The sequence below is a fragment of the Gobius niger genome (assembly GCF_951799975.1).
Source record: "Gobius niger genome assembly, chromosome: 8".
NCBI lineage: Eukaryota > Metazoa > Chordata > Actinopteri > Gobiiformes > Gobiidae > Gobius > Gobius niger.
Window position 1 is genome coordinate 2598020 of NC_136859.1, and position 13910 is coordinate 2611929.

General features: G+C 46.3%; 2 protein-coding genes and 1 pseudogene across 3 annotated transcripts in view; 2 read left to right on the top strand and 1 right to left on the bottom strand.

The window, feature by feature from the left end:
- LOC306966787 (protein NLRC3-like) overlaps window positions 1-13910 on the bottom strand; it is a gene marked incomplete at its 3' end in the record, with an annotated part of 170653 nt that overhangs the window by 62538 nt on the left and 94205 nt on the right. The gene's annotated exons all lie outside the window — the stretch shown is intronic.
- LOC306966664 (NLR family CARD domain-containing protein 3-like) overlaps window positions 6714-13910 on the top strand; it is a gene marked incomplete at both ends in the record, with an annotated part of 32199 nt that continues 25002 nt past the window's right edge. The window contains 2 exon segments of the mRNA XM_079561479.1: window positions 6714-6734; window positions 6736-6878. Coding sequence (XP_079417605.1) covers window positions 6714-6734; window positions 6736-6878 — 164 coding nt within the window.
- Window positions 6945-10734, top strand: LOC306966665 (NLR family CARD domain-containing protein 3-like; annotated as a pseudogene). Its single transcript has 7 exons — window positions 6945-6958; window positions 7058-7097; window positions 7193-7385; window positions 7478-9556; window positions 9624-9791; window positions 9888-9934; window positions 10166-10734. The product of its transcript is annotated as an NLR family CARD domain-containing protein 3-like (transcript).

Genomic DNA, 13910 nt, shown 5'->3' on the forward strand with positions numbered 1-13910 from the left:
GCCCCTAGGGCAACATAACCCCAACATGCTCCCACCAATGCCCCAAACCCAAACACACATCCACTTACATGGGAACTAAGGTGGGAGGGGCACAGGGAATAATAGGGGACAGTTTAGAGGCAGAGGGTTCGGCGGGCAGGGCTATGGGGGACGGCAGCAACAAAATAACAGAGACAAGTCATGTTTCCAATGTGGAGGAACCGACCATTGGGCCAAACAGTGCCCTCAGTCAGGATGTTACAATTGTGGAGCCACAGATCACTGGGCTAGAGACTGTTCCTAACCCCCAGCCCAAGCTAATCCAGGAGGACGAGGTGGGCCTCCTCTGAGAAATCCAGCGGGAGGGCCTGGCCCTGCACCGTGGAGGCGTGGGGGTGGAGGACATAACTACCCTGTGTACGACACCCAAGGATGTTTTCCCTACGACAGGGATGACCACTGCTAGGGGTGCCCGGTGAGTCCTGGCCCCACCCCAGAACCGTTTGTTCCTGTAGAGGTTGGTGGGGAAAAGTTGATGATGCTCGTGGATACAGGTGCTACGCATTCTACGATGAGGAAGGCTGCCCCGCACATGCTAAGTGATAAACACATCAACCTTTCAGGGCTCACGGGAAAAGCGACCCCTCTACGGATGACAAAGAAACTGACTCTTAAACTGGAAGGACAAAGTGTCACTACCTCACTTATCTACTCACCTATGACACCAGTGAATCTGTTGGGAAGAGACATTTTACAGGCTACGGGAGCTTCCATCTAATGCTCCCCGGACGCAATGCAGGTCACATGGTCTAATGGACAGAAAATCACCTGCACACCTTCAACCTCTCATGGACTTTATGTTTTTCGAGAGGACCCTGAATATCCTGGTGTTTCAATCTACTGGCTCCTCCTTGAACCCGATACCCCACAGATGAATGGAAACCATGGTTCTCGATGCTGCACCCATAAGCCCCTCCCAAAGACCCACTGCATTGCACTCTTTTCTATGATAGAGCATTAGACCCTCAATATCAGTTAGATTTTGAAAAAGAGTTAAAGGGAAACACAAATACGATAACAGCCACCCATTTCTATGTCCACAAAACGGGAGTTGTTGCCCCAGTTGTCCTGCCTGAAATTGTGAAACCTTTTTATAAAAGAAGACTTGCTTACTGACCCACATATCTCTCTATTCTTAGGCTCTGGTCATGAAGCGCGCGAACTAGGGCCTCTGACTTATAAATTGAACCACACCCTGGATTGGGAACAGACCGGACTTCTTGGCATAATGTATAGTCCATTTGAAAAAGCTTACAAAGTTGACATTGGTTCTTGTACTGATGCAGTTGTAGTCTCACGGTCACACGGCCGTGAACTTACAGATCATGAGGGGGCTGCTCAAATGCTGGCTGGGTTCTCAGGAGAGCTGTGGGCGGAAGGGCCCGCTGATATCGGACATTGTAATAAAGTTGATCCAGTGGTTCTAACGGTGCTCCCTGGTGCACATGTGTATGTCCCCAGGGGGACATACAGGCCATTTCGCCATGATAAATAGAGACAGGGCATAGAACAGGCCTTAACAGAATTATGGAACTCTCCCCGTTACTTAGGACCTTTTGAAGTGACTTAGAGGACTGCTACAGCAGTTAAAGTGCAGGGAAAAGACAGCTGGTTTCATTGGACACATCTGAAACCTTGCTCGGACAAGACCGGCTACCACTGGTCCCACACTTTGCCTAATAATGGTGAAAGTGGGTCTGGGAGCCCCACTGAAGGGGGTGGGCAAGCAAACCCACAAATCCATAAACTTGAACTAGAGATAAAGAAGGACAAAAGCTCCTCTCTAAAGTCATGGCTACAAAAGCTAGGCCCACTTAGGTGCCCATACGGGGTGTGGGGTGTAATACTAGCCCTCTGCATACTACTAATATTAATGGCTTTAAAATTAGAAGATCAAAACAATTGTGATAAAATGGTTGAAGGTCAATCAGTGAAAGAATTAAAACAGACACTGTATAACATGTGTAAAAAAGTAGGCTAAAAACAAGGTGGAAATGTAGTCATTTATTGTAATCAAATCGGAATGATACTGGTTAAAGGCGAGGAGCAGTATCCAACCGCCACACTTATAATGGGTTACCCATTATACAGAACAAGCGATTGAAACTTGGAATAAAAAAGGAAAATACACACACCCAGGTTGCAAGGAGTATGCTAATTATGCTAACCTTTCAAACTGGGTAAATCCAATAAATTGGACCGCAATTAGAGATAAGGTGAGTAGACTCAAGGACCAAAATCCACAATGGACTTGGTTGAATTGGCTAGAGTCCGGTTCCTGGATCCACATCCTTCAAAAAGTGAGTATTATAATAGGTGTTGTGTTACTGTTATGTTGTGTTTTGTTTTGTTGTGTTGTACCTCTCATTCGCAGCATGATAACCAGGGCTTTAGCCCTCTCAGGAGGCCCTGAGGATCTGGAGATGGGTTTTACAGAGACGCCTGAAGGGGGCGTCTAAGATCTGTATACTGAAAGAGCCAGAATGGCGTTTAAAAATGATTGGACCCAGACGAAGGCTATGATGGAAAATGTGGAGGAGATTTTATCTAACCAAACATTTAAGAGTGTTGTTTTGTTTTGTTTTGTTGTGCTTTGTGTTGCAGGAATGTTTATTTTTATAGCAATACGTGATGGTGCGCGAGGCACAGAAAAATAAAGTGTACTGTTGACCTTGGTACTCCATCGCTGACCTTTCGTTGGGAAAGGTTGGTGAGTGGAGACTACGTCTGGGAGAAAAAAGATGATTTTGAAACTCCTCAGGAACTGATTGAATATGCTCAGATGAAGATGGAGACCTGGTGGTGGTTTTTATACTCAGAGAAACGGTGAATCACTGTTCAATCAAGGTTTTACATTTATTAATTAAGGGACTTAGTGTTTTAGTTGATCTCTATCGAGATCAGAAGGGGGAATGAAGAATTATAAAATATATACAAGGTTTTATACTGTTTTTATTCTTATTACTGTTTAGCTTGACTTAACAAAATGTATGCGAAGTATTCTCAGTTCTCTGTTACAGCGGAAAAGTACCAGAACACCAAAGTGTGTGAGCACAAAACCCCCGTGCCCCAAAAGTAAGATAAACAACTGCCTTCCTCCAGAAGGATCTTATCAGTTGCAACATTCCATTGAAGACATAAAATTGGGGGTCGCAGGGCGGAACTATGTGATGCAGCAGAAGCACTGGAGCCAAAGGAACCAATGAGATTTAGTTTTAGGCTCATGAATATTCCAATGTTTAATGTGATACAAATACTCTGCTTCCTAGTAAAAAATCCAGTCTCTCCCATGCAATGGACAGCTGGTAGGCTCGATGTTAGGGAACTAGGGAAGCAGAGCTCTGTATTAGATGACCTGTTAGGGAAATAAACCTTTGTGATTTAATCTTCTGAATCCTGGGTCATCTGTGCTGGTATGTGTTATTAGCTGGTAGTGTAGCGTTGTTTGTCAATAACTCTTCTTCCAGTGTTGAACACGCTTGGTGTTGTCCAACGTTTGGGTAATTAATTAGGAAGTGGACAACACAGGAGAAGGAGTGAAAAACTCATAACTCAACAATTCTAACCATGGTTAAAAAATATTTTGAATGGTACTAGTTTTTTTCAAAAAACAAGTGCATTTCTAACCATCTATTAATTAAGTCCTTTGAGTTTAATAAACATTTTCTGGCTACAGACTGACTGATATAACTTCAATCTGTGAAAAAGTACCTCAGTAGTGACGACAAATCCTGCAGAGACTAGAGGCCATTTTTGATCTTTTCTGATCAGGACCATCTTTGTGAAGCTATAACTCAAAGACCCGATCGACATCCTGCTTCTACTGGAGCAAAGTTATATCCTGCTAAACTAAAACCTACAATATGAAGATGATCACTCAATTCACTTCTTTTGTGGAACCCCTTCTTCTTCTTTTTTTTAAAAATATATTATTAGATATATTTATATTTTGTTATATTATTATCAGCATAACTGTGAAAGTTGACTCCATGTCTCCTGATGACATCACCAAGAGGGAGCATATACAGGTTAAAAAGCACTGGGCCTAAACTTGAACCCTGGGGCACACCACATGCAATGTTATGGACCTTAGAGGAGCAGGTATCCACACGGACCATGAACGTCCTGTCTGTGAGGTGGGATGGAAACCACTGTGGTCACAACTCCGTTTGTAAATGGTCTAAAATAAAACTATTGGGAGTCAGAGCAAATCACTTTGCACGAGTTCATTACACATGTGGAGGAACTCAGAAAAAAGTCCAGATCTGAGAGGGTCAGCTGGGAGGCTGTGGGTGAAACCACACATGACCCTTTCATTTAACCAGGAAAGTCCCACTGAGATTAAGAATCTCTTTCTCAGGGGAACCTATTGTACATGTTTTAGTGGTAAGAGAAACCAGAGAACCGAGAGGAAACCTACGCAGACACGGGGAGAACATGTAAACTCCACAGAAACACAGAATCAAACCCGGGACCTTCTTTCTTTGAGGCATTAACCGCTGCACCACCAATATTATTTTATCTTTAGAATGACCTGACAGACGTGTGGAGGACGAGGAGCCGCTCTGAGCGACTCAGTGGCTTTAGGAAAGTCCAGATGTTGGTGATGTTTGAGGAACAGTTTGAGTCTAGTGTTGCAGCTCTGTGAGGACACTCCTGATGTTTTATTGGTCTAAACAAAAACTACTGGATTTGTTGGATCTGTTTCTAACCTGTTTGTTCTGATCTAATGAACTCTTCTTCTGATTCTCAGCAGCTTCAACATGGACCCACCTGGACCTGGCCCCGGGTCCAAACCCAGACCTAAACCCAGACCTAAACCTGCCCCCAGCTCTGTGTCTCTGAGAAGTGACCGCTCTAAAGGAAACCCTCCTGTCTTTGAAGAACCTCCTCCTGAAGACCAGAGGTCAGTCTCTGGCCTCATATTGAACGGCCACAATCAGGGAAACTCATCAATTATCATTTTACACGACAACAAAACAATACAATAGAATAAATATCCACAATATGAATCCGCCTGACCCAGCGCCCCTCGAGGCCTTCACCAAGTCCCTCACGTTACAATATTTATGCATAAATTAAACTAGTGTGAAAATAAGATTCAAGGGGAAGAGGGAGGGGAGGGAGTTCAGCGTCCCGATGGCCCTGTGTACGACACTGTTCTTCAGTCGACTGGACCTGACCCGTAGATTCCGCAGTCTCCTCCCTGAAGGCATCACCCTGAAGAGGCTGTGTGATGGGTGTGTAGGGTCCCTGGTGATTCTGACGACTTTGCGGGTGAGACGGGTGGAGGACATGCCCTTAGTAGAGGAGAGAGAGGCTGTTTCTCAATTGCGAGGATCCGTCCTCCGTTTGGCCACTTCGTTGACGTCCTCGGTGGCGGCTCCTCCAAAACGGAGCGGAGTGTCCTCTCCCCGCCGGGGGAACGGCCTCCGGAGCGAGCGGCTGCGTCAGGTCACGTGTCAATCTATGCTCATTAAAACAACTGTTTTATGAATAACAGAGGCCAGGAAACTGTTTATGTGGAACAAAACTTTTTTAAAGTGAGTTCAAACTAATAAAGTTTTGCGAGAAAAGAAAAAAGAAACTATGCTGCAGTGCATCATGGGTAATTTCAGCTCTCCGAGGCAGCGGAGGATCCACTGCTGTATCCTTCGTAAATGAGCCAAACGGAGGAGTCGAGCTGCGAGGGGGCGAGTGGTCCAGGTGAAATGGAACACCACTTGGCGGCGCCGTGATGACGCGAATGACGTCCGAAGTGGTCGAGACGCCGAGGATCCTGGCAATTGGGAAACAGCCAGGGTCTCAGCTGCTCTCACGATGCTCTGGAGGCTCCTCCTCCATCCTGACCACAGTGATGGAGCTGGTCAGGATGCTCTCTATAGTCCCTCTGTAGAAGAACCACAGTGATGGAGCTGGTCAGGATGCTCTCTATAGTCCCTCTGTAGAAGAACCACAGTGATGGAGCTGGTCAGGATGTTCTCTATAGTCCCTCTGTAGAAGTTGGACATAACGGAGGCTGGGACTCTGGCTCTTCTCAACTTCGACCACCGGAGAAAGTAGAGATGCTGATGACTTTTCTTGACCGGTCATCACATGGTCCGGGAGAGCTTCTCTGTGATGTGCACACCCAGGAACTGAACTGCAGCCCCGTTGATTGTTAGAGGAGCCACACTTGTCGAAAGTCCAGAACAATCTCTTTTGTCTCCTCCACATTTAGAGAGAGGTTGTTTTGTGAGCACCACATGGCCAGACTGATCACTCACTCCTGTAGTTTGACTCGTCTCTGTTGCTGATGAAGTCCTCAAACTTGATGAAGAGGTTTGAGTGGTACTTTGGAGAGCAGTCATGGGTCAGCAGAGAGAACAGGAGGGGGCTCAGCACACAGCCTTGGGGATGTGAGAATCACATCAAAGGTAAAGTGTGTCATTGTGATTATTGATCATTTGGTGAAACGACCTTTTTTTCAGAGCAAATATGAATCATCAAAAGTTTCTTCTTCAATCCATTATGACACAAACATTCCAACAACAACAAACAAACAATCAGATCTAGAACTGACTCTGAGCAAACGCTTGTTAAGGACTGTTGTTGAATAGAAAATAAAAAAGTATTTGAGCTGGACTGAACCAACCAGGTTTAACTTAACTCGGTGAATCTCGGTGTTTGTTCAAATGGACTTTTCTTCTGATTCTCAGCAGCTTCATCATGGACCCACCTGGACCTGGACCCGGGTCTAAACCCAGACCTAAACCTGCTCCCAGCTCTGTGTCTCTGAGAAGTGACCGCTCTAAAGGCGAACCTCCTGTCTTTAAAGAACCTCCTCCTGAAGACCAGAGGTAAGACCTGCATAAACCATAGTCAGACCTGGTTCAGTCCTGGTTTAGTCCTGGTGTGAGCTGTAGATGGTGAGTCCTCAGCAGGTCTGTGGAGGAGCTTCTTGTGAGTCTAAATGAGTCCAAAGGCGGCTGCAGTGGTCTCTGCTCAGTCTCTAATGTTTCTGTTTGTTGGTTCACAGGGAGCCAGGCCCAAAGGAGCAGCTGGACGCCATATTCACGGTGAGTAGCCACGACTGCAGCAGGTGTGGGGTTCTCTGTGGGGCTCCTCAGGTCCTCTCTTTGACTGAAACTCTTTAAATCTGATTCTATTCCAGCGTCTGGAGGAGGACATCCTGACGTTTGTCAAAGAGCAGCTGCAGAGGCTCCACAGGCTCCTGGTCTCAGAGTACCCAGAGAGTAGCTCAGAGAGTGAGGAGGAGCAGAGCAGCAGAGAGGCTGTGCTGAACATCACCCTGGACTTCCTGAGGAGGATGAAGCAGGAGCAGCTGGCCGAGCGTCTGAGCTCCAGTAAGAACTCTTCCACATCTACATAACTTTAATAACTTATATTTGAGTTTGTGTCCAGTGAAGAGTTCACTGTTGTCTCTGTCTTTATTCAGGGAGTCCTGTTGGAGTTTGCAGGGATAAACTGAAGAGTCATCTGCAGCAGAGGTTCAGCTGTGTGTTTGAGGGCGTGGCTAAAGCAGGAAACTCCGCCCCCCTGCACCAGATCTACACAGAGCTCTACATCACAGAGGGAGGGGCCTCAGAGGTCAACCAGGAACATGAGGTCAGACACATCGAGACGGCGTCCAGGAAACCAGGTGCTACAGAGACCAGCATCACATGTGAAGACCTGTTTAAAGGCCCCGCCCACAGACGGCAGCCAATCAGAGCAGAGCAGACAGAGGAGGGACCAATCAGGATGGTGCTGACGAAGGGCGTGGCCGGCGTGGGGAAAACAGTGCTGACTCAGAAGTTGAGTCTGGACTGGGCTGAAGGCAGAGCCCACCAGGACGTCCAGCTGCTGTTCCCCTTCACTTTCAGAGAGCTCAATGTGCTCAGAGACACAGAGTACAGCCTGGTGGAGCTGCTGCACCACTTCTTCAGTCAAACCAAAGGTCTCTGCAGCTTTCAGCAGCTCCAGGTGCTCTTCATCTTTGACGGTCTGGACGAGTGCAGACTTCCTCTGGACTTCAGCCGGACCCGGGTCCTGACGGAGCCCACAGAGAGCGCCTCAGTGGAGGAGCTGCTGGTGAACCTCATCAGGGGGAGCCTGCTTCCCTCCGCTCGCCTCTGGATAACCACACGCCCCGCGGCGGCCAATCAGATCCCTGCTGAGTGCGTCTCCATGGTGACAGAGGTGCGAGGGTTCAGCGACCCACAGAAGGAGCAGTACTTCAGGAAGAGGTTCAGAGACGAGCAGCAGGCCACAGACATCATCTCCCACATCAAGAGCATCCGCAGCCTGTACATCATGTGCCACATCCCAGTCTTCTGCTGGATCCTCTCCACAGTCCTGCTCCATCTGATGGAGACCAGAGAGAGAGGAGAGCTGCCCCGCACCCTCACCCAGATGTACATCCACCTCCTGGTGGTCCAGGCCAAAGTCAAGAACATCAAGTATCATGAGGGATCTGGGACAGACCTTCACTGGACTCCAGAGACCTGGGAGATGGTGCGGTCTCTGGGAAAACTGGCCTTTGAGCAGCTGCAGAAAGGAAACCTGATCTTCTACGAGAGTGACCTGAGCGAGTGTGGGCTGGACGCTGCAGCCGCCTCAGTGTACTCCGGCGTCTTCACTCAGGTCTTTAGAGAGGAGCCAGGCCTGTACCAGGACAAGGTCTACTGCTTCATCCATCTGACTGTGCAGGAGTTTCTGGCTGCTCTTCACGTCCATGAGACCTTCTTCAGCTCTGGGGAGAACCTGCTGTCCTCACCACACTCCTCTGAGAGCCCTGACCCCGAGGAGAACCTGCTGTCCACACCACACTCCTCTGAGAGCCCTGAGACCTTCTACCGCTCTGCTGTGGACCGGGCCTTACAGAGTCCAAACGGACACCTGGACCTGTTCCTGCGCTTCCTCCTGGGGCTGTCTCTGCCGACCAATCAGAGCCTGCTGCCAGGTCAGCTGACTCACACAGGAAGTGACTCGACCAATCAGGTGACAGTAGAGTACATCAGACAGAAGCTGAATGAAGAGGGTCTGTCTGCAGAGAGGAGCCTGAACCTGCTCCACTGTCTGAACGAACTGAACGACCACAGTCTGATGGAGCAGATACAGAAATACATGAGAGAAGGACGTCTCTCCTTGTTACGTTCTCCTGCTCATTGGTCTGTTCTGTCCTTCCTCTTACTGTCCTCAGACTCAGACCTGGAGGAGTTTGACCTCAGGAAATACCAGCGCTCAGAGACAGTTCTCCTGAAGCTGCTGCCGGTCGTCAAAGCCTCCACCAAAGCCACGTGAGTCCAGACTGTATTTAAACACTTGTGTCTTGGCTCTCGTCTCTAATCGTCCTCTCTGTCCTCAGTCTGAGCGGCTGTGGCCTGTCTCCTCTCAGCTGTGCTCCTCTGGCCTCAGTCCTCAGCTCCTCCAGTCTGACTCACCTGGATCTCAGTAACAACGACCTCCAGGACTCAGGAGTGGAGCTGCTGTGTTCTGGACTGAAGAGCGCCCCCTGCAGACTGCACACCCTCAGGTGAGACGCTCCCATGATGCACTCTGTCTCTGTGTCCACATTAGAGGCTAATGCTGTGTGTCTTTAGTCTGTCTGGATGTCTGGTCTCAGAGAGGGGCGGGGCTTCTCTGGCCTCAGCTCTGAGCTCCGCCCCCTCCCACCTGAGAGAGTTAGACCTGAGCTACAACCATCCAGGACCCTCCGCCGAGCTCCTGACCGCTCTACGGGCTCCTCAGGGGCCCCTGCTCTCTCTCAGGTGAGCCCCTCCTGGACTCTCTCAGGGTCTTGTCTCTGGTCCATGGTTGGTCCAGGTCTGGTCTGGTCTACAGTAAACTGGACTTGTGTGTTTCAGGCTGGATCCTGCTGGAGAACAGTGGATGGTCCCAGGTCTGAGGAAATGTGAGTCTGTGTTTTATTTATTTTATGGAAATAACTTGAACTTCATCAGGTTTACATGATCTGTTTTTAGAGGAAAAATCTGCAAAGTGATAGATTTAATTTACAAATTATTCACCAAATCCATGCTCTTCTGAATATATGTGTCAGACTTATTACAGCTTATTACACATGAAAGAACTCTTCAGACACAGGAACAGGAAGTGATGTCATGAGTTGTGTTTGTTTCCTCAGATTCCTGTGAGTTTTCTCTGGATCCAAACACAGCTCAGAGGAACCTCCTTCTGTCTGAGGACAAACGGACTGTGACCAGTGTGAGAGAGGAGCAGCAGTATCCAGATCATGAGGACAGGTTCATGGACCATCCTCAGGTCCTGAGCTCCACTGGCCTGAGGGGGCGCTGTTACTGGGAGGTGCACAGGAGCAGGGACTGGGGGGTTGATATAGCAGTGAGTTACAGAGGAACCAGACGGAGAGGAGACAGAGAGGAGAGTGAGTTTGGAGACAATGATCAGTCCTGGAGTCTGAGGAGCTTTGGTGGAGTTTACTCTGTCTGTCACAACAAGAGAGAAACACTCTTCCCCTCCACCTGCTCTGACTCAGCTGTAGTGGGCGTGTTCCTGGACTCTGAGGCTGGAGCTCTGTCCTTCTATGAGATTCGCTCTGGTGGAAAACTTTTCCACATTCACACCTTCACCTCCTCCTTCACTGAGCCTCTGTTTCCTGGGTTTGGGCTGAGGGATGAAGGTGACTCTGTGTCTGTGTTAGATCTGAGGAGAGCGCCCCCTGGTGGACCTCTGTGACTGAACTCTTTTATGACACACATTTGATTGACAGCTGTAAGGACCAATCACAGCTGGCTCCGCCTGTAATCGCTGATCCACTGTTGAAATAAAACACGTCTTTATTAAATCATCACTTGTGTGTTTGAGGCTCTGACAGATACAGGTGGAGCCGTCGCCCTGTTACCGTGAGGTCGACGGTTCACATCTCAGTCTCACCCGCACTTACTCTGTCAATGAGCAAGACACTTCACCCCAGAGGGTCAGTGGTTTAAAGTATTATTCAGTGTTTGAGACTAAAACCAGGTAGAAACTAAGCACTGGAGACAAAAACTATGTATTTCATTAATCTTCTTCATGCCCTCATAGCCTTATAGTTTTAAAGTTGCTTATTTTGATCTAAATTCTGTGTTTTATGTTTTATGTTGCACGATTGTACCGAGAAAAAATCCTAGTTTGTGAACCTGTTCTCAAACAATGGCAATAAAAACTATCCTGATTCTAAAATATTGTGATTTTACGATTATTCACGATTATCGGCCTGGTGAAAGGAAACAACTGATGTTTTTAGTTTGTGCTTTTTAAAACTGAAACTTGAAACATTCACTGTTTCTAACAATAAAAAAAGGAAACAAAGTGTAAGACAGTGATAACGACGGGTTTGAGATCATACACCTGCCAGTATAATCTCCCCTCTTTAAGGCCAAAGCAGCTGTGGGTGTGGAATGTGCAGATGTGACGGTGGTGGGACATATAGAGGGACAGACTGACTCATATTATACAAATAAACTTACATTTTCTTATTAGGTTTGATTTAATTTGTGAGGAGGTCTAAACCGAGACCTAAACCTGCTCCAGCGTCTCTGAAAAGTGACCGCTCTAAACTCTGACTGTCCTGTCTCTACACTCTAAAAAGCACTGACTTAACCCAACGAGAAACATTGAGGCGACCGTCTCCATTGGTCTTTTTACGTTGTATCGACTGAGTTGAAATTGTCTTCAACTGATGCTTCTTTCAATTTGAGGTAACTTGATTTTCTCAACAGTAAAACCTTTTATTAACTGAATACAAACTCAATAAGTATCTGCATTGATTTACATGTTTGAGTTGCTTCCACTGATATTGTACCACAAGTTTAACCCATTTTAAAATGTTAACTTGAATTTGTTTGTTACTTGTTGTGCACTTGAGCGAAAAGCTGCCTCTGGACGAGCATCAATGATGTTGCGCTGAAAAAGAAAGCAAGTCAGAATCAGATTTTAGAAAAGTATGTTCAAAATATACACCTGAAAATGTGAGTCTTTAATTTTCCTCATTTTCTCTTCAGCCGCTCCTCCAAACCAGGATCCCAGTTCCAAAAGCTTCAACGAACAAAGATCCAGCTGTGCCATAAATGTCGACTCCAGGCTTTTTTTTAAATTCTTCATTCAGCTATAAAATACTCAACACAAAACAATATCACAGTTAAAAAGGCAAAAATAAATCAATAAAGGTCATGTATTGCAATATTAAAGATTTGAACAATACATCCTAATGAATACAAAGTGATAGACATGAAATATATATACAAATGCGTAAAGATGAAAAAATAAAAATGAATGACCTGTGATGGATGGAAAAGTGCAGGCTTTCACAGCAGACTTTGCAGATCCATTTTGAAAAATGTTATTGCAGATTGTTACAAACAGCATTGGTTTCCTTCCTAAGACAGGCCAAAAAAATCTATTTGAGCAAAGAGAGAAAAAAAAAAAGTTTTTAAAGGTCCTATATCATGCAAAATCGAGCTTTTTTTTGTGGAGCTTTTAGCCATGTTGTTATGCTATTTCCTTATCAAAAACACCCCCAGAGTGGTTTGTGGCTTCATTCACGCAGCTCTCAGTAATCCTCCTGAATCCTGCTCTCTGAGGCTCCGCCCTCTCCTGGTGAACGACTGAGTGTTCAGTTGTGTCGTCACAGCGGAACGGAAGTGCTCGAGTCTGTAATGTTGTGTCTTAATTCTATGCTTACGATTTTAATTTGTAAACCAGCCTTTTCATTATTTCTGTCGTAAGAGAGATGAAAGAGGAAATAAAATAAAAAGAAATAAAAAGGATGTGCCCGAGGTGCTTCCAGGTCAGCTGAGGCCAAAACAAACACATCCCTGAGCGTCTGAACAGATCAGTCATGTTTGCGCTGCAGCTGAAGATGGAGCTCGATATAACTGGACACACCTGTTCTTTATTCTTTACTAACGATAATGTCACGGAGACAAAGAAGCGCGTTTGGCTACGAGGACGAGGAGTTTATTCAACCTTTTTCAAGAAGAGGCCACTCGAAGTTGTTTTTTTTCTCCGGGCTTCAGCGACTATCAGCCAAAATAGTGTTTTTCTGTGACTGTCTCTGATGGATGTCTGGTGAACCTTCACCTGAACCAAAGTGGATTAACTTTTATAACCAACGCGAATCCCATAATGTAAACAGCGATGGACCAGAGCGGTGAGTCAATCCAAACGTGGGTTAGCTTGTGTGTTAGCATATTAGCTTGTGTGTTAGCATATTAGCATGTGTGTTAGCATATTAGCATGTATGTTAGCCATTTATGAAGCTGTGTTGCAGATGACAACTCCGTATAACTGCATCGTGAAGCAATTTCACTTATTGCTTTTAATTATATTACGGTAAAGTTGTATGTGCGGAGAGAGGGGGCGGAGTTAACTGAATCGAAGCGTTGTGTCTTCCGGGTTTGAAAAATACCTCCAGAAAACACTTATATTTATCACAAAAATGAGTGCTCCATAATGGTAGAGGTACAATACATCATATACATGCCTATACTTAACTTTGGAATGGCTAAAATAGCAGGATATAGATCCTTTAATAAGCAACAAGTCTGATGAACAAGTCTCAGATGAATTCTGCACTTCCACACGTTTTAATGGTAAATCGACTAAATTAATAGACATGCTGCTCATATCATCAGTTCAAAACTATTTTTCTGTGTTAAATAATGGATACGTACCTTAAAAACTTAGCTTAACAATGTTTTTTCCTCCTTTGTGAAGAAGTCAGACAGGTCAAGGACAGTGCAGCCACGTGCTCTGTTCTGAACTGGCCCAGTGTCCAGTGGGCGGAGCCAGGTCCGACCCAAACAAATGAGTTGTGGGAGCGCTTTTGTGTCAGTGCAACTAGATTTTCACTATAGTTGTTTTAATGAGAA